The sequence below is a fragment of the Trachurus japonicus genome, chromosome 1 (assembly GCF_045865225.1).
Source record: "Trachurus japonicus isolate A0001 chromosome 1, Traja_1.0".
NCBI lineage: Eukaryota > Metazoa > Chordata > Actinopteri > Carangiformes > Carangidae > Trachurus > Trachurus japonicus.
In genome coordinates, this window is record NC_140907.1 from 9797025 (window position 1) to 9820263 (window position 23239).

The 23239-nt window shown below is 41.3% G+C and overlaps 3 protein-coding genes and 1 pseudogene across 4 annotated transcripts; 1 reads left to right on the plus strand and 3 right to left on the minus strand.

Annotated features, from left to right (window-relative positions):
• Positions 1 to 59: 59 nt before the first annotated feature.
• LOC146991371 (up-regulator of cell proliferation-like) lies at positions 60 to 2569 on the minus strand. Its single transcript, XM_085764139.1, has one exon. It carries the CDS (start codon positions 1369 to 1371, stop codon positions 115 to 117), a length of 1257 nt encoding a protein of 418 aa, XP_085620265.1. The 5' UTR covers positions 1372 to 2569; the 3' UTR covers positions 60 to 114.
• A 497-nt stretch (positions 2570 to 3066) lies between these two features.
• LOC146991372 (titin-like) lies at positions 3067 to 3782 on the minus strand (annotated as a pseudogene). The gene is made up of 2 exons (XR_015036839.1): positions 3503 to 3782; positions 3067 to 3394 (listed from the first exon to the last, which is right to left on the minus strand). The product of XR_015036839.1 is annotated as a titin-like (transcript).
• Positions 3783 to 11874: 8092 nt separating this feature from the next.
• On the plus strand, positions 11875 to 13893 carry LOC146991373 (uncharacterized). The gene is made up of 2 exons (XM_085788873.1): positions 11875 to 12114; positions 12930 to 13893. The coding sequence occupies exons 1-2, from the start codon at positions 11987 to 11989 to the stop codon at positions 13891 to 13893; spliced, it is 1092 nt and encodes a 363-aa protein (XP_085644999.1). The 5' UTR covers positions 11875 to 11986.
• Positions 13894 to 15054: 1161 nt separating this feature from the next.
• Positions 15055 to 17036, minus strand: LOC146991374 (uncharacterized). Its single transcript, XM_085788878.1, has 3 exons — positions 17015 to 17036; positions 15925 to 16092; positions 15055 to 15776 (listed from the first exon to the last, which is right to left on the minus strand). The coding sequence occupies exons 1-3, from the start codon at positions 17034 to 17036 to the stop codon at positions 15055 to 15057; spliced, it is 912 nt and encodes a 303-aa protein (XP_085645004.1).
• Between the last annotated feature and the right edge of the window lie 6203 nt (positions 17037 to 23239).

Here is a 23239-nt window from a genome sequence, read left to right on the forward strand (position 1 = left end):
ATTTCAATCTTCATCTCTATTGTTTCATATCAAATAGATTCTATTTTGTTGATGAAATTGAAACCTGCACAACAAAGTTATTCTGATTCTCCTTTCTGGTGTCCACATCAGCTCTCACAAGGCCTTCCAGAATTTTTTTACCCTCTCAATAAAATCCATCAAATTACCTCTCTCTTTGCGCTGTGCGAGATCCCGTAGCAGTCGCGTTTTCAAAGCATCAACAGTCTCACTGTAGTGAACATTGAAGGGCGCCATCGGTGAAGCCCTGAGCCTGAGTGGAGGAAGACACCAGCTGCAAGTGCCCTGGTCAAACTCCATCACATCTGAGACCTTGGAGATGTTGGCCTTCTTCAGCCCAGCATCCTTCCTGATCAGTTTATGGAGCTTCTCCACCAGTTCTTTTGACTTCCTCTTTCCACCAGACATGTCAGACATGTTAGCATGTACCAAATGACACAGTGGCTTCTTCCCTGGATCCTTTAACTTTGTGAAAGAATGAAGCACCATCTCTAAGATGTCTTCCTCTTGGGTGCTGTCCCCAGAGACAGAGACGATTGTGGCGTCACTGAGCGCCACACAGAGGCTTGCTACTTCCTTGTCACGCTCATGGCTGTGATCGTCTTCAATCATCTGAAGCGGTTTCAGTCCCTCTGTGTCAATGATCATGATGCAGTCGCAACCCAATTCCTGTCTTGTGTCTTTGTTGACATTGATCATGCTGATGTACGCCCCCCTGGTGCATGTTGCTTTGCCGATGGCAAACCTGACTCCAAACATGGTGTTGAGTAGAGTCGATTTTCCTGAGTTTTCAGAACCAATGATTGTAATGACCTTGAGTTTGCTGTTGCATTGAAAGATGTGGTGAAGCTGAGTAAGCACATCAGTGATCCATTTCATTGGTATATTTGTTGCGTCTCCATCAACGAGCTCAAGAGGGAAACCATCCATCAACATCTGAGCGTACAGTGCAGGCAGCTGTTCCAAGGTTTTTCTCCGATGGCTGTACTCTGGCAGGCTACTCACACACTTGTACAACTGCCCGCACTCTCGGGAAAAGTGATCCAGCTGTAATGAACAAGTAGAAATTTGCTTGTCAACTTCTGCAATTTTCTCAGCATCTTCAGGAGATTTCTGGAGGAGCTCTTTGTAACGATCCCGCAGAGATGACACCTGGCTCCGGGTCAGATCATCCAGATCCATTTCCAGCCATTTGAGAAAATAGTAGCGCTGCACTTCGGAGGGGACTATCCCATCAAGGAACTTTAACATTGCTGCCGTCATCTCAAATCTTTGCTGCTTCCGTTCAAGATCTTTTTCTTTTGTTCTCAAAGACTTGTGGTAGGCTTCAGCGTTCTGGCCAACTTTCCGCATTCTCCAGTGCTCTGTCTCCAGCCATGAAAGCGCTTTCCAGATGTGCCCCTGGAAGGGCAGTTGTTTGTCTTTGAATTCAGAGGCATTGGTGATGCGTTTGGTGATCTTGTCCACATCCCTCCTGGCACTCCGGTATTCAATCCACTAATCTTCATCAACCAGGATACCACAGCAGCGAGCTCTGTTGGCCTGATTTGCCACCGACACTATGTTTTGGTATTTCTCCAGCATCTTGGTAATTGATTCATGCAGAGCTTTTACCAGCTCTGTATCAGTCTTTTTCTTCCCGCTAACAATGGTTGTCTTCAGATGTGATCCCCTAGTCAACATTTTGAGTGTAAAGGTGTTCCTCAGTACACTGCTAATCAAAATGACACTTGCTTTCACGTCTTTTCCCTCCAGACACTTGAGGTAAGCCGTTTCTGTTTCATCACAGAAGATGTAAATAGCTGCAGATGTCTGACAGAGGAAGGAAAACTGCTTTTCAAAAGCCCTGATGTCTCCTCTGAGGTTTGGCAAACAGCTAGTGGCTCTGTGAATTTGCTCCTGTTCCCACATGGGAGATACCAGCTGATTTCAACTAGCCCGCCTGAAATCCTCCTTGGTACTTCACCGTAAACCATGTCACGATGAAAAAATGTGTTGTGGTGTGGCTGAGTGTTGCTAAGCAGCTTGTTCAACATCAGAGACTTGGAGAAGCCTGTGCTCCCCAGCCTGACAAATGAAACAAGAGGAATATCAGAGTCCACAATTCTTTCTTCGCAATTTAACTTTCTGAGTGCATGCATAGAGGGTCTGAAGGTTTGCACAATGTCGCGCAAGGACCACAGCATCATTGTGATTTCCCTTGTTTCACTGTTGGGGGAGCAAGAGAGGGACGGAAAACTGACAGAGTGCCATTTTCAATGCTATATCCTGCTGAAGAAAGCTGTCCGAACAGAGAAAGAATGCAGTTGTCAGGTCCAGGGGGTTGATGCCATTGCTCTTCTCTGCATCCACATCGCATACACTTTTTACACTTCTAGCGTTTGTGTTCAACATCATGAGTCTCTTCAAAAAGCCTCACAGAGTGACTTCGCAGTTTCAAGTTTGCTCTCTGATGTATCGGTTTGATTAATCTCGAGGACGGCGCTAAGTGTGAGCTTGTTGTCGTACTCGTCTTCAAGTCCGATTTTTGACAGGACGTCCCTGAGACATGGTTCTGAAACATCAACAAGAGACCAGTGAATGTACTGGAATTTTACTCTTAATCAGGGTATCAATGCTAGATCAACTCACTCATCAGGATTACTAGACAAAATTAGGTGATTTTGGAAGACAAAAGGTTTGTCAGTCATTCTGTTAGTCTCTCTCTCTCTGTCAGTTCTTTCAGTCAGGGCTGGAATTGCACCTTAGATGAAATAAATATGAGCATTGGATTTTTGCAAATGCGATTAAAGGCAGTTGGTGGAGCCAGAGGAGTTGGATGATTTTTCCTAAATTACCCATTTCATGTACGACTATCAGAATATAGTGACAGTTCCAGCAAATATGACTTAACTGTTGCCAACTGTAGCTTTAACCTTTATGCAAGTGGCTGTCTTAAAATGTAAATATACTGTAAACTGTATACACTTCAGCCTCTTTCAGGACAACAAACTATACAAACTAGTTTTCTAGCATAATTCAGGCCTTATCTTTGCCTAATACCTGCATCATAGCATTGTCTCAGGGTATATTACAGACAAGTTATGTATTTATCTTGAAATCAGGCCAGTAAATTCTCACCTGTGTGTATGTTGATGGAGACTGGTTCACTGGGCCGACCATTTAACACAGATGAGACATATATTTTGTGCTTTGTGTCTGGCTTTAAATCTGAGAACATCTTGTAGAAGTCCTCAGTGTATGACACCAACGCCTCTTTCCCTGGACTTTCAACAGTTATGAGAAACTGATGTGGAATTCCCTCCATGTTGTCTGCTTTGGTCCATTTCAAGGACAGAGCCGTGGCCTCTGAGTGTGCTTTGTGGTGGAGGCACCGCTGCAAGACAGAAGGTATTTGTAATAGAATGTAACTTAATTTGTGCAGTAGAATGTAAATAGAGTGTAGTGAAAGAAAAGTGAGATGTCACAGCATCTCTGATATTACCTGTGAAAACAGATGCCGTGACCCATTCACTTAAGTTGCCCTCCAAATCTTCAGTGACCACCCTGAAGAAATACTTTTGTCCGAGTTGAATGTTGTTTATTTCAACCTTCTGAGTATTTTTAACAGGTAGGCCTTGTTCAGCCTCCATCAAGGAGCTCTTCCACCTCACTTGGAAGCTCGTAGTCCCTTCCAGGCCTTTTGGACGACCCCAGCTCAGGACTAGAGAGTTTGGCTTCACTGACAGGAACTCAATCTTACCAGGAGAGGGCACCACTGGCAAACAAAAGAGTTATTAAGTCATTCCATGATCATATTCAGATTTTTTTTCATCATATCCAATTCTATACTTATACACACTCTACCCTCTGGAAAACACACGCAGACACACACAAATATAAGGCATAAGATCGATTGATACTGTTAAATAATAGTGTGTCCTCTGCCCAGCAATAGCTGAGAAAATGCTTATTATGGACAGTCATCCTGTCATAAATATACATATATGATGTCATACACAAACCTCACCTTATTGGTCTGATTTGTTATAGTGAATTTCAGCTACTATAGTAATGTCTTTACAGTATTTCCTTTATCAAAAATATCTGCAGCATGACTCACCTGTATCAGTATGATCAGGGTCTCCATCAGCAGGTGTCTGTAAAAGAAAGGTGTTAACGACCATAAACATTTTGCCATCATTTATATATTTTAAAACATTTTCGGGTTTTCACCTGATTCTCAGCCCACCGGGCCCTTAGCGAGATGATGTCATGTCCTCTGTGATTCCCTTTGGTACAAATGTTACAAATCTGCATCTGATCAGTCCTGCAGTAGAAATCTGGAGGGAGGTGGTGGTGCAGACAGCGTTTCCTCTGGATTTCAGCACACACATCTTTGACTATGTGTCTGCGCTGAGTGACCACTGTGTAGTGATGCCGGCCATGAGGTTCACAGTAGGAGGTGTTACAGGTCAGGCAGATCTTCACAGATCTGGCCTCATGACAGATGTCACAGGTGAAATCATGCTCTCTGTTTTCAAATATAGAAATAAAATGCTGTGATAAATAAAAGTATTAATGGGAATGTATCATGTAAGTGCCACGAAATAGTTCACATCCTTGCTCTCTAAAGCCTTCCGCCTCTTAACCTTGCAGGTATAACAAATGCTACCAAACAATTCAGATGTAGAAGGGTATGGTGCAGGGTTTGATGGAGAAAAAAAATTGGATTATCAGTGTGTTGCAGTTGGTCAAATATCATTAAAATGAATGCATTTGGTTTATTAGTGTTTAGAAATTGGTAAACTTGACACATGGATGATGGCAGATAGAAGGCAGGGAGGGTGATAAAACATGCGACAGGGTCTGTACTGTTTTTTGGTGTTTACAAGTCAGGGCAGCTCAGCCGCTGATGAGTGTTTGAGGCTCCTCCCCAACTCATGAAGTAATAACTGTGTTATTGTAGTGGATTAAAAATGTCTTACATGATATCACTTAAAACTGTCTCCTCATCAAACGAGGGACTAGTATAAGTAGTCGATGCGTAATCAGGCATGTCAGATGAGAAAGTGGTATGTGCCGTCTCTTGATATTCTCGACTGTGAGAAAAAGAAGACAGACAGAAGACATATTGAGATATTATTTATGCCAGTCATGTCAACAATATCAAATTACAATTACACACTTAAAGACGTTACTGTAATGTCACCATGAGCTGAGAATTTAATGTATTTTTAGAAATGTAAAATGTTTTTTTCTTACGTAGGATGTGGAGGCAAACCCTGACCGTGACCAGTTCTCTGTGACTCAAAACTGGATCTCAGACTCTTCACATTTACACTGAAAGTCATATATTGTATCATGAGATCTCAAAGCATATTTGGAAAATAAATAAATAAAAGAAATCTGATGAATGAGATTGTACTGACTGTTAGAACACTTAAAGGACAATTCCGGGAAAATTCAACCTGGGGCTATAATTTCCCAATATTTTAGGTCTAAAAGAAGGATTCTGAGGATTTTTGTTTTAATTGCTCCTGTCATGCAGTAGTTCTGTCTGTCCCGCATCACCACAGCAGCGATGAATGGGAGTGGACCAATCTTCCCTGTTTAGGCTGTTTACATCCCTCAAAGCCACACATTTCACAGACAGTGTCAGATTGCTATTCAAACATACAATGAGGGGTTTGTTTACTTGAAGAAAGCTGACATGTTTGTAAACAGAACTGTAATAGAAAGTCTTGCCAAGTCTCGCAGGCAGAATATACATACAATACAAATACAATATCCAGACTTACTATTACTGCTACGAAAACGTTGTGGCTCTGAGTTGATATTCCTTTGTTGATAAAACAAACGGGAGAACTTCAGACGACCTGTAGACATAGTTACTGTAGCTGTCAACTTGACTCTTACACAAGACTTTGTGAGTTCTAGTCAGACTCTGCGAGATCTTCTATTACAGCTCCGTTTACAAGCATGTCCGCTTGCTTGAAGTAAACAAACCCCTCAGTGTATGTTTGAATAGACACCTGATACTGTCTGTGGGAAAAATGTGCGGCTTTACTGTAAGGGATGTAAACAGCCTAAATAGGGAAGATTGGTTGGCTTACGCTGCCGTGGCGATGCAGGGACAGACAGAACTACTGCATAACAGGAGCAATTAAACCGGAAATCTTCAGATTCATTCTTTTAGACCTAAAATATTAGGAAACTATAGTCCCAGGTTGAATTTGCCCGGAATTGTCCTTTAAATGGTGAACGAATTATCTTTCATGTGTCACTTCAGAGAGGAAAATCAGTTATTTCTAAAGCATTCATTACATTATTGTTACAGAGAACAAACACTATTGTCATATCAGCCCTTCTTGTAATATGAAACTTTCAATAATGGCTTCAATCTGATCTATCATTAAGCACTCAAAAATATCACCAAAGTTAGTGAGGTGTATTAAAAAGACAAAAAAATGTGTTGTATATTTAATTAATTATTATCCTGTTCATCCTACATACTGTATGATCAATGTGAGGTGACAAATATTACAGTGGGATGAAAGTGTGATTTTTACTTGCTCTGCATGAGATCAACAGGGCCTCTGTGATCAGTGTTGAGCACTGGATAAACAGCAGTCGGAGGAAGTTGTAGTTTAGACCTTAAAATTCATCACACACAAACAAGATATATTTTCAGATGTTTTAGTTAATTAGACAGATTTGCAACATACCAAATATTTGAACAATGCCAAGAAACATTACCTAGGTGGGTCCTTGGGGCAAGACCAATGTCCACCCCAACTGTGGGGCACTCCCCATGCTAATGTTCTGGAAGAAAAAAAGAATATGTCTGTCTCTGAAACTGATGTCCTTGTTTCAGGTAATCAGGCCTCAGATGCTGTGTGTAAATTTGAGTACATATATTTTAATGCATATAACTGAAAAACACTGTCCAACAATAATAAGAAATGAAATCTGCAGGGATAGATATAATGGTACTAAAAGACCTGTGTGTAGGGAATTAGGGACGGATATTCAGGGTAATATCCATGACCATATCTTAATTATTTTGTAGCCATGAAACGTAAAAAAGAAGATGTATTGTTTTTGTGTACAGGAAAGGCCAGCACTAACTCTGACCAGTTAATACGTGTCTACTCAGTGTTGAGTGTAGAAGTTCTTACAAACTTTTGTACATGAACCACAACAACTCTGAACAGATTTTTATTATGGTATAACTGCATATTGCCATTTCCTATCATGGAACAGCATCCTTGATCCGAAGAGTTGCTGGTCAGTCCACAGTTGGCACTTATCAGCAGTGAACCACAGCATCTTGCTATCCATACTTTTTAAAATGATCCTCTCAAGCAAAGGCCTTTGATGATTTGAATCCAATCTCGCTGGGTGCTTCAGTGTGTCATGGTGTGGACAATTGTCCTTACTCTCACTATAGGGCCCCTAGGATTACTACTATTAAATTGCATCCAATAACACACTCATGTAGCTTCTCAGTTCTGCAGATGACACCCTACCATACCTGTTGTTCCCACCAGACAATCCTATTGTCTCTGCATAGATTTCAGCCTGACTTTCCAACCTATCTACATAAACGATGGACTACCACCTTCTTGTCATCACAGCCAATGAATTATCTATTACTATTTCAGTATCAAAATTGTATCTTCATCTCTCGCCCCAACCAAGGTAACAAGAAACCTGGATATCATGTTTGATTAACAGCTGTCCTCCTCTGCAATAGTGCAATAGTTTACCAGACACGCTACTTCATCTTGATTACAGAAATGCTCCTCTGGCAGGTCCTCCTTCAAGCATAGTGAATCCCTGATAGTCCAGAAGCAGTCCTCATTCTTGACTGGCCTTTAATCAACCCAAAAGCACCAGTCACAACACATTTCACTGATCTAGATCCACTGGTCCAAGCAACATCTGGATCCATCTACTTGAACTCAATAACATAGCCTTCTGCTCCTTTTTCAACCACTGCGTTCCTCAAAGAAATGCAGTGCCTGGTATTGCCATCCATGCAAGCACACATGACAATCACAGTCCAGGCAGTTCTTGTTAGTGGTTCCCTGATGGTGTCCCATCTTCATGAATCCCTCACTTGAAAGTTGGTTTTGAGAAAACTCTCTGCCAAATGAGTGACTGTGATTCATCTCCTGAATATCATATCCATAGAGCCCAGAGTGGCCAAACCAAACAGTGGCTCTAGAGAGAGCCTTCCATGTTTCTTAATAACCTGCATCCACCATACAGTATATCATTACACGCACTTGGACAGGAAGGGGTGAAGAGAGAGGTGTTGAGTTAGTTGCAATCAGCAACCCCATGTCTATATATCACTAAAACCCACAAACAGGTCCATCAAAACAAAAGTCTGTCTTACTTTAGGTTGCCAGAATGAGCAGAGCTGTCCACTGAAGATGCATCTGTCCCATATTCAGGATAGTCACATTTGGGTCTCACTGATCTGAAAGAATGACAGCATCAAAATTGTACCTGTGAATGTATGAGCTGTACAGTCACTGGTACTGTAGATGGTGCAGATGTGTTTTGTTTTCTTCAGAGCAAGGTTGTTCCATCTGTTTCCAGTCTTTGTACTAAACTAAAATTAAGCAATATCACACTCGAGGTCGTGCTGTTGTACTGTATATCAGCACGGGTGTGATTCGGTCATTGCTTTTATACAACAGTGCTACGAGCGCATTTTAGAACAGTAATAAACTACAAGAGATTATGATTTGTTTGTTTAGCTATTTAATCATTTATTTGGCTCCGCCAACAGAAATAGTTCCGCAACTGGAAGGGAGACAAGGCTGTTGCCAGGCAACACGTAAACATTTCATACTAGCTTGCTACTTGCTACACGCTTTTCCACCCAGCTGCTTCCAGTGCTGGTTCTGGTTCTGAGCCCGTGTCTGATTAGCACCGGAGCAACAGGACCAGCGTGAAGACATACAGAGACGTTATCGATACCGTATTACATTTCTGTATCTGCTATGTAATCAATATAAACAGTTGAAGCTAAGTAGCTGAGCTACGTGGCTAACAACAGCTAACGCTATCAAAACACATCGCCGTCAAAACGTAGTTGCCCCCGCGGCGATTTTTTTCCAGCCGGGTTTAGTAGAGATTTATCTCCAATTAGACGGACCAGGTCAGGTCCAGGTTTTAATGTTCAGGTCCGTTTCTAACTGTAGTAGCAGCAGAGACATGGGGCAGCTCCTGTATGGGGAGCGTGGCTCTGACTTAGCTCCTGCTGTCCAGCTGAACAGCGGAGTGATAACGTCCGTAAAAAGTCGCAGTGCTGTTATACTGTATATCAGCACTCATGGAATGTCTCTTGTCCAATCAAATTGCTCGGTTGGGACCGGTCGGAACTAACTGTTGTATAATGATCCATATAGGCTATGTTGATAACGGCATACAGGTATGAAATTGCATTCAGTTCTCTCAGTTAAAGCAGAAGCGGAATGTTTGTGTTAATATAAGTCTTAAATAGTTCTATCTTCCGACAGCAATCACTTATACACTGATTCGGCGACGTCACCGGAAATCGAACGGCCGCCATTACTGCGGTGACAACTCACAGTCAGGCAGCTGTTGGCTCTGTGCGCGAAGCGGGCATTTGAATGCAAGTGGACCTTTTCTCTTCCCTTTCTCTTCTGCGAACATGTCCAGGAAGGCTGGGAGGACATGTGCCGTCCTCGACTGCTCTAATATCAGCAAAACACAGCCCCTTACTTCAGGAGGAGTGTCCGTGTTTAGACCGTAACGTTACGTACAGCGTGTCAACAGCAGCAGCAGCAGCCGCCAGCGACGCAGTCACAGCTGACCTGTACAACCTGGCTACCCTCCCTTCTCACCGTTACCTTCACATCGTGTGGACAGTCTGTGAATGTCTCACTGATCCCTTCAATATGATGTGCTCATGGTCGTCTAAAAGCCGGTGTAAAATATGTCCGACCCATCCGGAGCTCAGGTAATTTTGACCATAAATCAGAGACCTGTAATTGACGTTTTTTCTGATCATCGGAGGCCAGCTGGTCAATAAAATATTCTTGAATATCTAAAACAAAGCAAAAGTTGTTGTTGTTTTTATAATTTTATTCATGTAGCCTGTCCACATGATTAAATATCCCGCTGCTGGCTTGCTAACGTCAGCACGCATAACGTACCGGTATGTTATATCGTTTATGATACAGTCTCTTATCTCCCTGTTACTCTAATCTTTCCTGCTAATCGCTCAAACAAATGATTAATTACTAAATGAATATTGGTATTCATGTAAGATACCTTAACCAGTTACTGGGGGGCACTAAACATCACAAATCCAGCCTATTTATGATGCTGTCATAGAGAATCAGTTTACTATGACTGACACATGTCACCGCAGCAATGGCGCCGCCGCAAGATGGCGGCATACACAAAACGTTCTCCGAATTCGTGTATAGTGTTTGGTCTGAAACACGGGTCTGTCACTCTGCTCTGCTGTAAGCTGAGGAGAAAACTTTCCTTGTAGGGGAGAGCAGGGTAAGTAGTGCCAATTTTTACTTAAATTGCCTTTAAAGCAAGGGGATTATAATAATGCCCCAAACTAATATATGTACATATAGTTTAGGATGTTGTGCATCCCTGGGAATAATCACTTTGAATCTTAAATCAACTGTTTCAGAAATATAGTGTAACCCGCTTGTTACCACAGAATGTTCTGGACTAGTGACTAGGTTCGTAGAGGAGGGTTTAAAAAGAAGTGACAGACACAACGAATAAATGGAGCCACGAAGTATTCTGGATGTAAATTGTTTGTATTAAATTGTAGAAAAATAAAAAATAAAATAAAATTCAATTCAACAGTTTCACAGTATCTTCAAACCCAAAACCAAAATAAAGTGTTCAATAGGAACCTCAGTTGTTCCTTTAATTGTCCTTTAGTTGTTCCTTAATGTTCGTGAATGTTCCTTTAATTGTCTTTGAGAGGTCCTTTAATGTATGGTTCGTCAGCGCGCTTAAGTCAGTGTGTGTGTAAGTCAGGGGAAAAAGTCAAAAGAGTCAGGGGTGTGTGTGGTGGTCCTACCACTCCACACACTCAAGGTGAAGGTGAAGAAGGATGGATGTCCTCCTCGGGCTCAGGTGCTGGTTCTTTGTTCCACTAGCTCGCCATCTCCCTCAACAGGAGAATCCAAATCCACGTCAAAGGCTCTGAGGGTCTCAAAAACCTAGCCTGTATAAAAACAGGGCTTTACTTAACACAAAATCATACTTCTCTTATGGCCATATAATATAAATCTCAACACACTACTGAAACAAATAGTGATTAAAGGAATTATCTTTTTAACTGTACAGTTCTTTTTTTTTATCTCAAGGTGAGTATTTTCACACATTTTAATCATTTTACATCAACATGAATTATTTTAGCTTCCTTACCATGAATTATGATCATTTTAGCTTCTTTACCATGAATTATGATAATTTTAACTCAGTTTCCACATGAAATATTGTTCACTTTAATCCTTTTTTAACCATTTCACACATTTTCATTGAACTATGAACTGAAAATTAACTAAATGCACCTTTAACACACATCAGAGTATCAATCCAGGGCTTCAGAGTTTCTGCCTCTGTGATGAATGAACATGCTTAGCAGTTTTTAACCGATACACACCCTAAACAGTGCATCTCGTAATTAATACACACATACAGGAAAATAAATAGCACACCTCATGTTTTTATCAGATCACCGGAGAAAAATATGCAGCTTTAAGTCTTAAACACAGAGTAAACAGTAGCGGCAGGTCACGTTCATGAGTAAACAAGCGTTCTGCCGTCTCCCAGGCTAATGGTGCATTCCATTTACCTCGGAAGTCGGAAGTCGGAGCTGGGAATGACGTCACACCCGAGTTTTCAGCGTTTCAGTTACAAAGTCGGGAAAAAGTAGCCAACGGCCCAAAACGGAAGAGGAAACAAGATGGCAACATCAAAGAAAGTTATTGTCGCGCTTGCCTTGTCCGAATATAAACGACTTCTGGACAAATATACGGTCCTTCTGCAACCTGCAAACACGGTGGATGAGGAGGAAACACAAAGGCGCAGAAGGTATCATATTTTTTCTTTTTTCTTTCTTTCTACATATTTCATTGTTTAGCTACAAAAGTAGCCTATCGAACGCCGTTTGATCGGTCAATAGTAAATAACGGGCGAGTGCTCTTAACAACTGCAATTTTATAAATTATATGTAGATTTAAATCGATTTTTCTCAATGTAATATCAGCAGTTGTCTGTAAAATATGCAGGATCGTTTTCAGTGGGATTTGTTCTGTGAAATGTAAACAAACAAAGCCGACAGATGTAGCGGATCTCTGTTTAAAACGTTGGTGCAGCAGCAAGGGAGAGAGGAGGTGAAAAGAGACAATGTAGAAGAGTTTGAAAGTCGCCTCTAACTTCATGAACACAGCTCAAACAGACCCGCTGCTTCAGCACAGTGACGCTTTGATAAATACAGCGGATCCGCGCTGGTTTACAGTATCCTCCTGTATCTATCAGCCGGTCGCTACCGGAGCTTAATTTAAAAAAAAAAAAAGCGCTCGGTGCAGCGGAGTTTACTCTACTACAGCTGATCAACTGACATGTGGTCAAGACGTAGCTACAGAGCTGCAGTCACAGGTGCATTTCATTTTTATAGGACTTCAACCTCAAAGCTGTCTGTCCTCAGACTCTCCTGACCTGTCCCTAAACATCACACAGGGACAACATGATTGATTGATTGATTGATTGTGTTAAAGATTTCAAATAAATCTACTGATAAAAGGAAGTAAAAGCTGCTCATATTATTGTGAAATGATACAGTGATGCTATAAGAACTGTAAAATGTGTCATGGTCTTTACTAAAACACGTTTTGTCTCTCACCTAGAATATTGACTGTGCTGCAGCCTACACAGCGAATTATATTGAAGACTGGAACAGAGTGGGAGATGATGCTGAATATGGATGATCACACCTTTTCACGTCATTTCCGTGTCACAAAGCCCCAGTTTGAATATGTCATGATGAAGCTGCAGGACAACGGTATTCAAAAACCACACAGTCAAGGTCTCCTGCCAGTTCCTGCAACAAAGAAGGTGCTGATGTTCCTGTGGTACATGGCCAACCAAAACAGCTTCCGTGAGATGTCTGATAAATTTGATGTGTCACAGTCCACAGCACACAGGATCATCCTACAAGCGCTCAACATCATGTGCACAGTAGGATCATCCTTTATATCCTGGCCAAATACCTGTGAGAAAGCAGCGTCTGCTGCTGCTTTCCACCGCCTCTGTGGTCTCAATGGTGTCATTGGTGCTATTGATGGGTGCCACATCAGGGTGCAAAGACCACCAATAAGAGGAGGAGACTATATGAATCGGAAGTCTTTTTATTCTGTCCTCCTTCAGGGGATTGTGGATGAAAGGGGGCGATTTATTGACATTTTCGCTGGACCACCGGGGAAGGTCCATGATGCCAGGATGTTGAGGGCCTCTGACTTTTACACCACATGGCAGGAGAAGATGGGTGAGAACAGCTTGCTGGGAGACAGTGCATACATCGGGCAGGCATTCCCCTTTGTAATCACGCCTAAGCGTGACAACGGGGCTCTAACTGAGGCCGACGAGCTGCAGAACTCCAGGATCAGCCGTGGGAGGGTGGTTGTAGAGCAAGCATTTGGAAGAATGAAGTGCAAGTGGAGGCGCCTTCGAGATCTGCAAAACACCCGGATCGATGCAGTGGTCATGATCGTAACGGCTGCTTGTTTTCTGCACAATATGTGCATTGGTGCCTCAGAAATCTGCCAGGAACACCCAAATGGATGCCCAAGACAGGCAGATGAAAACGAGTAACACTGCAAATTTCATGAGTTCAAGTTGTAAATATTGTAAATAGGTGTTTTAGATGTGTTTTGAACTTCTTATCCTGCCAGTAAATAAGTGTTTTACACAACTGACTGTCTCTTCCCTTTAATTATGTATTACTATTATTTAGGGGAGGCCGGGGTTGGTTGGCACACTTTTCACTCTTTGCCATAGCACTCTGGCATCATTTATGTGAGAATACTCAAACCAGCATCAAATGAAAGGTTAAGGTGTCAGCTTTAACTAAACACATTTCCATGTCCACAGTTATATTCTAAAATCAATTTATTTATGAATAAAATCATACTGCGCACTTGTGCCAACCAGCCCCGACACGGGGTTGGTTGGCACACTTCATGGGGTTGGTTGGCACAATGTAAAAATGAATGGATGAAGCATCCAATATAATAATAAATTGGAAATTTAATTCCAATATATTCAAATTTAAGGAGATAGCATAGTGCATGCATATATTTGCATGTATAACACTAAAACAGGGCATTTAAGGCCACAAACAAGATAACACGTACACAGAACATCAAACAGTAAATGATTTGAGCTTCTTTTTTTTTTTTTTAAAGAGAAAATATTCAATGAACATATAATTTAAATATAGCATATCACCTCTTTGTATTTTTATGTCTTTCCATCTCACTGTGTTTTAGATTTGCTGTGTGAGGTGGAAGCAGATTATTTACATTAAGGCCTATATAGAATCACTGGAATTACAGTATTGGCATATACAGGCTTTGTGGCCCATTTCACTGCAGAAGTCATGTGCCCATTTCTTGCACTCAGTGCACTGAATTGTATGAAATTATGTTTAATCACATTTAATATATGTATACTGCATTTTGGGGTTGGTTTGTGTGTGCCAAAAAAAGCAAAAAAGTGAGTAATTTTCAGATGTTTTAACAAACTATATAAGTGCAGCTCAAAAAGATGATCATTTTGATGTCACATTTGTGAGTCTGTGACCAACAGGAGGCCAGAAAACAGGGGTGTGCCAACCAACCCCGGTCTCCCCTACTGCAATAACAACATGCCAGGCAGAAATTTAAAACAATTAAATACATTTAATACAACATTCAATACATTACAAATTCAATAACATATATAATAATATATAAATATTCAATTTCAAATCAATCACATTTTTTCCAAAAATCGAGCCATCAGGCCCTCAAACCCCTGCTGGGCTGACTGGAGCTGAGCCAGTAGCTCCTTGTGGCACCTCTGTGCCTCCTCATGTCGCCTCTGGCTGGCTTCCTCTGACTCCCGGAGGTACTGGAGGACGTCATCTTGCTCCCGCCGACGTTTATGAGGTCGTGTGTGTGTTGGTGCTGTGTGGTTGTGGGTGTGGGTGTGCGTGCAGGAAGCAGCCTCTGCTGGAGGTGCCGTGACGGCCGAAGGTCCGAGCACCTCTGGTCTTCTGACATCGATCCCCGCTGCTGTGCCAACCACAGGGAAAACCACATCATGCTGCCCAGCCAGAAGGTCATCCATTTCCTCATAAAACTGAAAGCGGATGGTTCCTTTCCCCGTGGACTTGTTGTTGTCCTTAATTTTTTTATACGCATCAATTAGTGTATTCCATTTCCTGGCCACTTTCTCAGGACAAAACAACTCCGAATACTGAATGGAGAGCTTCTCCGCCGTCTCCTTCCAGAGGTTCTTCTTGTTGCACCTAGCCGATTTCAGCCGAGAGTTCAGCTCCTTCAGACTCTTTGGGAGGCCTTCAGACTCTGCTGCAAGTTGTTGCCGCATTAGGTCAATGAGGAACAGTGTTTGTTCCTTATTGAAACTTTCGTTGGCAGGCAGGGCAGGGGATGGTGACTGGCTGAGAGGGGCAGCATTCTCCTTGGAGCTCTCTACAATACACACATGAGTAATAGGCTGTCAAACATTGTATCATAGACATAACTGTTGTTTTATATTATTATTATTATTATTATTATTATTATTATTATTATTATTATTATTATTATTATTATTATTATTATTATTATGTTATCTAACCTGCTGTGGTGGTGTGACTGTCCTCAATCACCACCAGGTTCGCCACAGTGGTGCAGTCCATGTCAGTGTAATACATGGTGAGATCATGCGCTTTCTGGAACAAAGGTCCAGGAAAGGGTGTGCTCCTGTCTGGGTCCACGAACAAATCAGCGTTGTTGTCCACAAAGACTGGGGGGAAAAAAACAAAAAGAAAAAAAGGTTTAGGCTACATCACAGCCATTTCCCTCATAAATATTTTACATGGTAAATATTTTGCAACTAAACTTTTTTTTGTTATATCCTGAGTAGATATGCACACTTTTAAGACGATAAACGAACGTCTACATGTAATTCACCTGTAAGGATGGTGCCGAAAAAAAAGGACGCACTGCGCTCACTCTCGAGCTCACTGGTAAATCAACAGCTGACTGAGCTCAGCTGTTAGAGTAACTGTAGCCTGGTGTTTGGCTGTACGCTACCTTGTATTAAAATAGTTAATTATGTGAACAACTAAGGCTGTTTACCTGCGGTCTCTCTCTCTCTCTCTCTGTGTGCGTGTGTGTTTTCTAACGCCAAAACAACAGCCTACACCATCGATCATCCTCTCAATCACCAATGACGGCGGCTTGTCACTATCACAAGCCGTCACCAACAGTTTAATGGTTTGGTGGTTAACGGCTATTAAATATGGTTATACGTCTTTTGTTTTTTTTTAACAGTCTATGGTTAACGGGCGCCCGTTAAGGCTCGGTAACCGATTACCGTTTTAGCCATCGGTAAAAAAAACAAAAAACAATCAGAGAATATATTTGTGCATCTATAATCCAGAGGTCATTCACTAGCCTACATCATAGGCTACCATTTATAACTCTTCTCCGCATTGAAAAAACATAAATAAAAAAAAAACACCGGCTGAAACTACCAGGCTAACGGTTAGCCGTTGTTAGCACGGTCTGCTTTATAGTTCGCTATACACATGAAAAATGTAAATTACAATGTGACAGTATTTCGATATATATACATCTAACAATACAATGTATACGGCTGACTATTGTGACAACAAATAGTAAAAAAGGTGAAATAAAAGGATATTACAGGAGCTTCTACTTACTGTTTACAACCGGGGCAGCCATCTTTAAATGTCAACTCGGGGGTTGTGTTGAATGTCCGACTTTCCGAGTCGGAAATCCGACTTCGAGGTGCGTTCCAGTTGAAAGTTCCAACTCGGAGCTCGAAAATCCCGACTTCCGAGTACAACTGGAACGCACCATAAATCACGATGTGGCTACTATATTAGCATGTACTAGCGCTAGTTAGCTCGAGCAACTCACCAGGTCTCGGACGAAAATAACAAACCACAGGTCCTCGACCACCTCTCTGCTGCAGGTAGGCACACTCTCCCGGGTTATGCTGTGTTGATAAGCGAGTTAACAACTGTTATTTTCGTGACTTTATATCAACTTTCTCTTCTGTGTTTTCATCTGCTCGCACCGCTGCTGTGACTCTGTAGCTCTGACTCCGCACCGCTCTACTCTGTACTCTCACTCACGCACTGTAACTCTCGCGAGAAGAGGGTGGGACTACTTTTTCTTCCAAATCATGCATATAATACAACAAATAAGGACTGAGCGTGTGCAAAATTAATATTATCAACATAATAATAAATTAAAGAGGGTTAATTAATAAAAAATAATATTTAAAGGGAAACAACACTAGTAACCGTTTTTCTACTGGGTTACAATAGCTTTAGAAAAAAAAATAAAAATCTGGCACAACTTGCCCCCGGTGCGGGGTAAGTTGTGCCATTAGAAAGAATACACTGGGGTAAATTGTGCCATTGATAATTGAAGTAAAACAGATCATTTTAATCTCACAAATGTTAATGCTATATAAAAGCAAGACATTCAATACAAAATTAAAGCCAGAAGCGGCGATGATCGGGCCTTCGCTTGTTCCCATGCAGTCGCGGGGGCCTGAGGCACGCTGGGGGCTGTGGCGCAAAGAAACGCAATGTCTGTTCATCCACCAGGCTACGAGCACAACCAGACTGGGCAGGTGTGTTCAGGGGCGGTCCCTCATCACACATGTTAAGTTTCAAGCAAATCAGTGCCCACTGCCATGTTTCTCCTATACACAGACAGCACTGCCACTGGCACAACTTAACCCAGGCCCTTTGGCACAAATTACCCCAAGCCCAGCATTTTGAGAAAAAAGGATTCCCCAGTTGTTTTGAGCTGTCATCATGCTAACTGTATAGACTCATGGTGTAGCTTAATAAAGCACTAAAACATGTGTGAACTGTTTTCAAAGTTATCTATAATTGTTCAAACATGGCAATCAAAAAGCCTTGATCATAGAAATTTTACTTTGGAGGGCAAAAACTTGTTTTTTGAACATAAATGTGCTTTCCTCTCAAGCCATGTGTCTCCCTTCTTGATAGGATGAGTGAAATGGATGTCCCTTCAAAAATATGTGGTCACATGACCAACTTCTTCTATGGTTTTCTAGATAACAGGGGTGGAACTACTTGCCCCATGGCACAAATTACCCCACTCTCCCCTATCCTACAACCTTTATCCAATGAGGAGAGAGAACGGCATAAAGGGGTGGTCCTCTCTGTGTGTGCAGCCAAGGGATGCGCGTGAATGTGGTGACATAGGGACGAGGGCGGGGACTGCTAACTCCATCAGCTGACAGGAAGTTAGCCAAAACCACTGGATCACTTACTTCTGCTTTAAGCAAAAGTAGATCAATTTAATTTTGAGTAACTTTGATGGAAGGCCCTTGTCTTTTGAGCAGACATATTCATCATGGAATTTAGAAAGAGGATTATTCACATTCAACCTGACACGTGTGAAAAGAGTAAAATTATTCGCTATTGTGTGATAGTCTCACTGAATGCACAGCTCTAGAATGCAGATCTCAAAGGCAACTCTGATTTTAAGCTGTATAAAATGTACAATCAGCTGAAAATGAACAGATGTATGAACAGAAATATATCACTTGTGTGTAATATAAATTGCTATTTTAAGGCTTAGCGATAAAATATTTCCTTCTAATTGATTTAACACATACTGTATTGTGAGTTTTTAAACCAACTGGAAAATCTTAAATACAACTTGGGAACTTCGACAGAGTTTACACATGACAGTGTGTCCCATATTAATGTTGACTTACCGATTGTTTTTGAAAAGGATAGGTGGTTCGAGGGACTGTTCAGACTTCACACTCAAACATCCACTGTATGTTGATCTGAAAATAACACATTATACAATTCAGGGAACATCTCACCATATTTGATTATCCTGACTTCCTCCATGTAGCAAGACCTTTAAATCATTTAATTGAATTAAATACTAATTGAATCATATTGAAACATGCTGATAGAAATCCAGCCTTTGTAGAGAGATATGATAACTGGCTGTGGATGATAGCCTCCTATTTAGCAAAAAGACATGAAATTGCAATTAATGTTGTCATTCAATTCTCGGCAAAATATAAAATTATTCACTTCAACCATTGGTCAGTACACTAAGGCATTTCATTAAAATGTATACTTTATAAACAGTTTTGAGTAACTTTGACAGTTGTCCAATATTAAAGGGATATTTCAACATTTTGGCAAATTCATCTATTGCCATAATCCCTATAGTTTTAGGAGTGGGTTAATTACCTTTAATTGTAGGTGCAAGCTGTTTTTAGATCGGCGGAGCAGAGGGTACGTGGTATTTTCCACCTTTCCCTAATCAAACTCATCAAATACACAATTCAAGAACTCCAAAACCTGCACATCACCACACACACTATATATATATATTTACTTCATGTGTCATAATGTTACAAAATCATACATGATTATTTCATAGCGTGGTGAATGTGCAGGTCACAACTTGTCCATGAGAGTGTATTGGAGTTGTTGGACTGTGTATTTAGTTTGATGAGGAAAACGTGAGGCTCAGTTGCATTAGCTGAGCAGCTCGCACCTCTGCCCCGCCGATGTAAAACAGCTTGCACCGACAATTAAAGGTAATGAACCTACTCCTAAGACTATAGGGATTATGGCAATAGGCAAATTTGCCAAAATGTTGAAATATCCCTTTAATATCAACTTACGGATTGCTTTTGAAGACAAGAGGTGGTTCGATGGACTGTTCAGACTTCACACTCAAACGGTCACTGTATGTTGACTGTGGTGTCTTCAATCTGAAATTAATAATTTTTACAATTTAAAGAACAATTTACCTGATTTTCTCCATGTACTGTAGCAAGAAATTTAAATCATCTCCAGCAGGCTAAAAGCACTGCATTAAAACCTATACTCTATCAACAGTAAATAATGACATTTAAGAAACTTTGACAGAGTTTCTTAGTGTGTTCCACATTAAAGATGACTTACGGTTTGTTTTTGAAAAGGATAGGTGGTTCGATGGACTGTTCAGACTTCACGCTCAAACTTCCACTGTATGTTGACTGTCGTGTCTTCGATCTGAAAATAATACATTATACAATTTAGGGAACATCTTACCATATTTATCTCTCCAGACTGACTCCATGTGGCAAAAAAAAAAAGCTAAAATAAAAAACATGTAAATATCACTTGAATAATTTTTTTAATAGGTTGATAGAAATCGAGTCTGTACTGAGCTATAATAACTGGCTGTGGATGGTGTTTTGTTCATCTTTGAAATGACGAGACTTTGTCTTATCATGAGCTAACTGCTCGTACTTTATTTACTTCTCAAACACGTTCGCGTAACCCACACAGGAAGTGCATCACCACTGGTGGCGACACACAGATGTCAACACAGATGCCTCTTATTTAGCAAAAAGTCATGAAATTGCAATAAATGTTGTCATTTAATTAGTAAACTAAGGCATTTCATTAAAATGTATACTTTGTAAACAGTTTTAAGTAACTTTGACAGAGTTTACAGACGACAGTGTGTCCAATATAAGTGTCAACTTACGGATTGTTTTTGAAGACAAGAGGTGGTTCGATGGACTGTTCAGACTTCACACTCAAACGGTCACTGTATGTTGACTGTGGTGTCTTCGATCTGAAATTAATTATTTTTTTTTACAATTTAAAGAACAATTTATCTGACTTTCTCCATGTAGCAAGAAATTTAAATAATCTCCAGTAGGCTAAAAGCACTGCATTAAAACCTATACTCTATCAACAGTAAATAATGAGATGTAAAAAACTTTGACGGCTTACCGACTGTTTTTGAAAAGGATAGGTGGTTCGATGGACTGTTCAGACTTCACACTCAAACTTCCACTGTATGTTGACTGTGGTGTCTTCGATCTGAAAATAATACAATTATTATACAATTTAGGGAACATCTCACCATATTTATCTCTCCAGACTGACTCAATGTAGCAAGACCTTTAATTCGTCTTGAATCATTAGGTTGATAGAAATCGAGTCTGTACTGAGCTATGGTAACTGGCTGTGGATGGTAGCCTTTTATTTATCAAAAAGTCATGAAATTGCAATTAATGTTGTAATTAATTCTCTGCAAAATGTAAAGGTATTCCTTTCAACCATTGCTAAGTAAGTCAAGGCATTTCATTAAAATGTATACTTTATAAACAGTTTTGAGTAACTTTGACAGAGTTTACAGATGACAGTGTGTCCAATGTAAATGTCAACTTACGGATTGTTTTTGAAGACAAGAGGTGGTTCGATGGACTGTCCAGACTTCACCCTCAAACAGTCACTGTATATTGACTGTGGTGTCTCCAATCTGAAAATAATACATTATACAATTTAGGGTAGCCTACATCTTATCATATTTATCTTTCCAGACTGACTCGACCTTTAAATTGTCTTTAAAAAAAAAAAAGCGAATCATTTTGAAATAGTTTGATATGGGCCCTAGTTTGGTGGCGCAGCGCAAGGTAGCGCAGCCGGTGTAATGCAAGTTTCGACCAGCGCAGCCTAGTGCAAAGTCAGATTGGCAGATTGGTAGATCCCGCCGAGGGTGCGCTGAAAGCTCGCCACCTCAAACCAGGTCTACTCTCAGCGCAGGGCGAAGCGCAGCAGGTGCAGTGGAAGTTTGGCTGACGTGCAGTGCACACACCTCACCAAGACCTCACAGGCAGATTTCCACAGTTCCAGGCACATTTCAATGCAATAAATATCCACAATAACCACTATTTAATGCAACTAATGGGATCAGCAGGTGAATTTATATCTATATAGATTGTCCCGTCACATCTGAAGTCAGATCAAAGCAGAGATCAAAGGATGTCGGCACGCGTGATGGAAACTCCACCTGAATTAACACAGCAGGGACGAACTGGCACTGAAAAGCAGCTGTGGATGTCCCAAGCAGGACTGAGGGTGGATGACTGCATGTCGCTGCCGTGTTGAGATACGCACTGTGCCCTTGTGATGATCCGCTTTATTTATTTATTTACTTATTAATTCGACAGCGTCGTCACGCAGCCGTAATGAAAAACAAAACACAAATCATCTCTCTTAGCCCACCACAACAGCCTCGGTATCAGATAGTCAGTATATAGCCCACTACAGTATACTCGGCATCTCTCATCACAGAAAAAAAAGAGAGGAGGACAAAGAGAGAGAGAGAGAGTCCTTTACGCTGATTTCATCCCGCATGGTGTTTGTTTATGTTGTGATTAGTGTACACCTCTCATCTTGCTTACACAGGGTGTGAATAAATGTGAGTTTCTTTATTAGTTTATTAGTTGTTGTTTTTTACTCTGGGCAGTGGTTCTCAGTGTATCAGATCAAACCTGATTAAGGATATTACTAAACTCATTATTCGGCCACTCTGAGCTCAGACCTCCGGACCAAAACAGCTGTTTCCTCCTGGGAGAGGTTCGGCCTCTGGCGTCGCTGTCTCCTCCGTCCATGTCAAAGTATAAAATGACAAACTTGCAGCGTGCATCGCCCGCGGCGCAGTTAAAGGTGAGGAGAGGAGCTCATTTGATTGGTGAAGATCCGAATCGGCTGTGTTAATCCCACTTCTCCTCCTCCTTTCTCCCTCCCGCCCTCTCTCCTCCCCCTTTGCCGTTTGCGCAGGTAGGAGGGAAGAGGGGAGGGCTTGCGCTGGCGTAAGTCGGACTGCGCTGCCCACCAAACTTGCGAAATGGACCTGGACACGCCTCGTTGGCGTGGCGAAGCTGCGCTGCACTTAGACTTCGCTCGGTCTAGGAAACTAGGGCCCAAGTCTCTACTGAGCTATGATTACTGGCTGTGGATGGTAGCCTCTTATTTAGCAAAAAGTCATGAAATTGCAATCAATGTATGTAAAATATAAAATTATTCCTTTCAACCAATGTTCAGTAAGCCAAGGCATTTCAT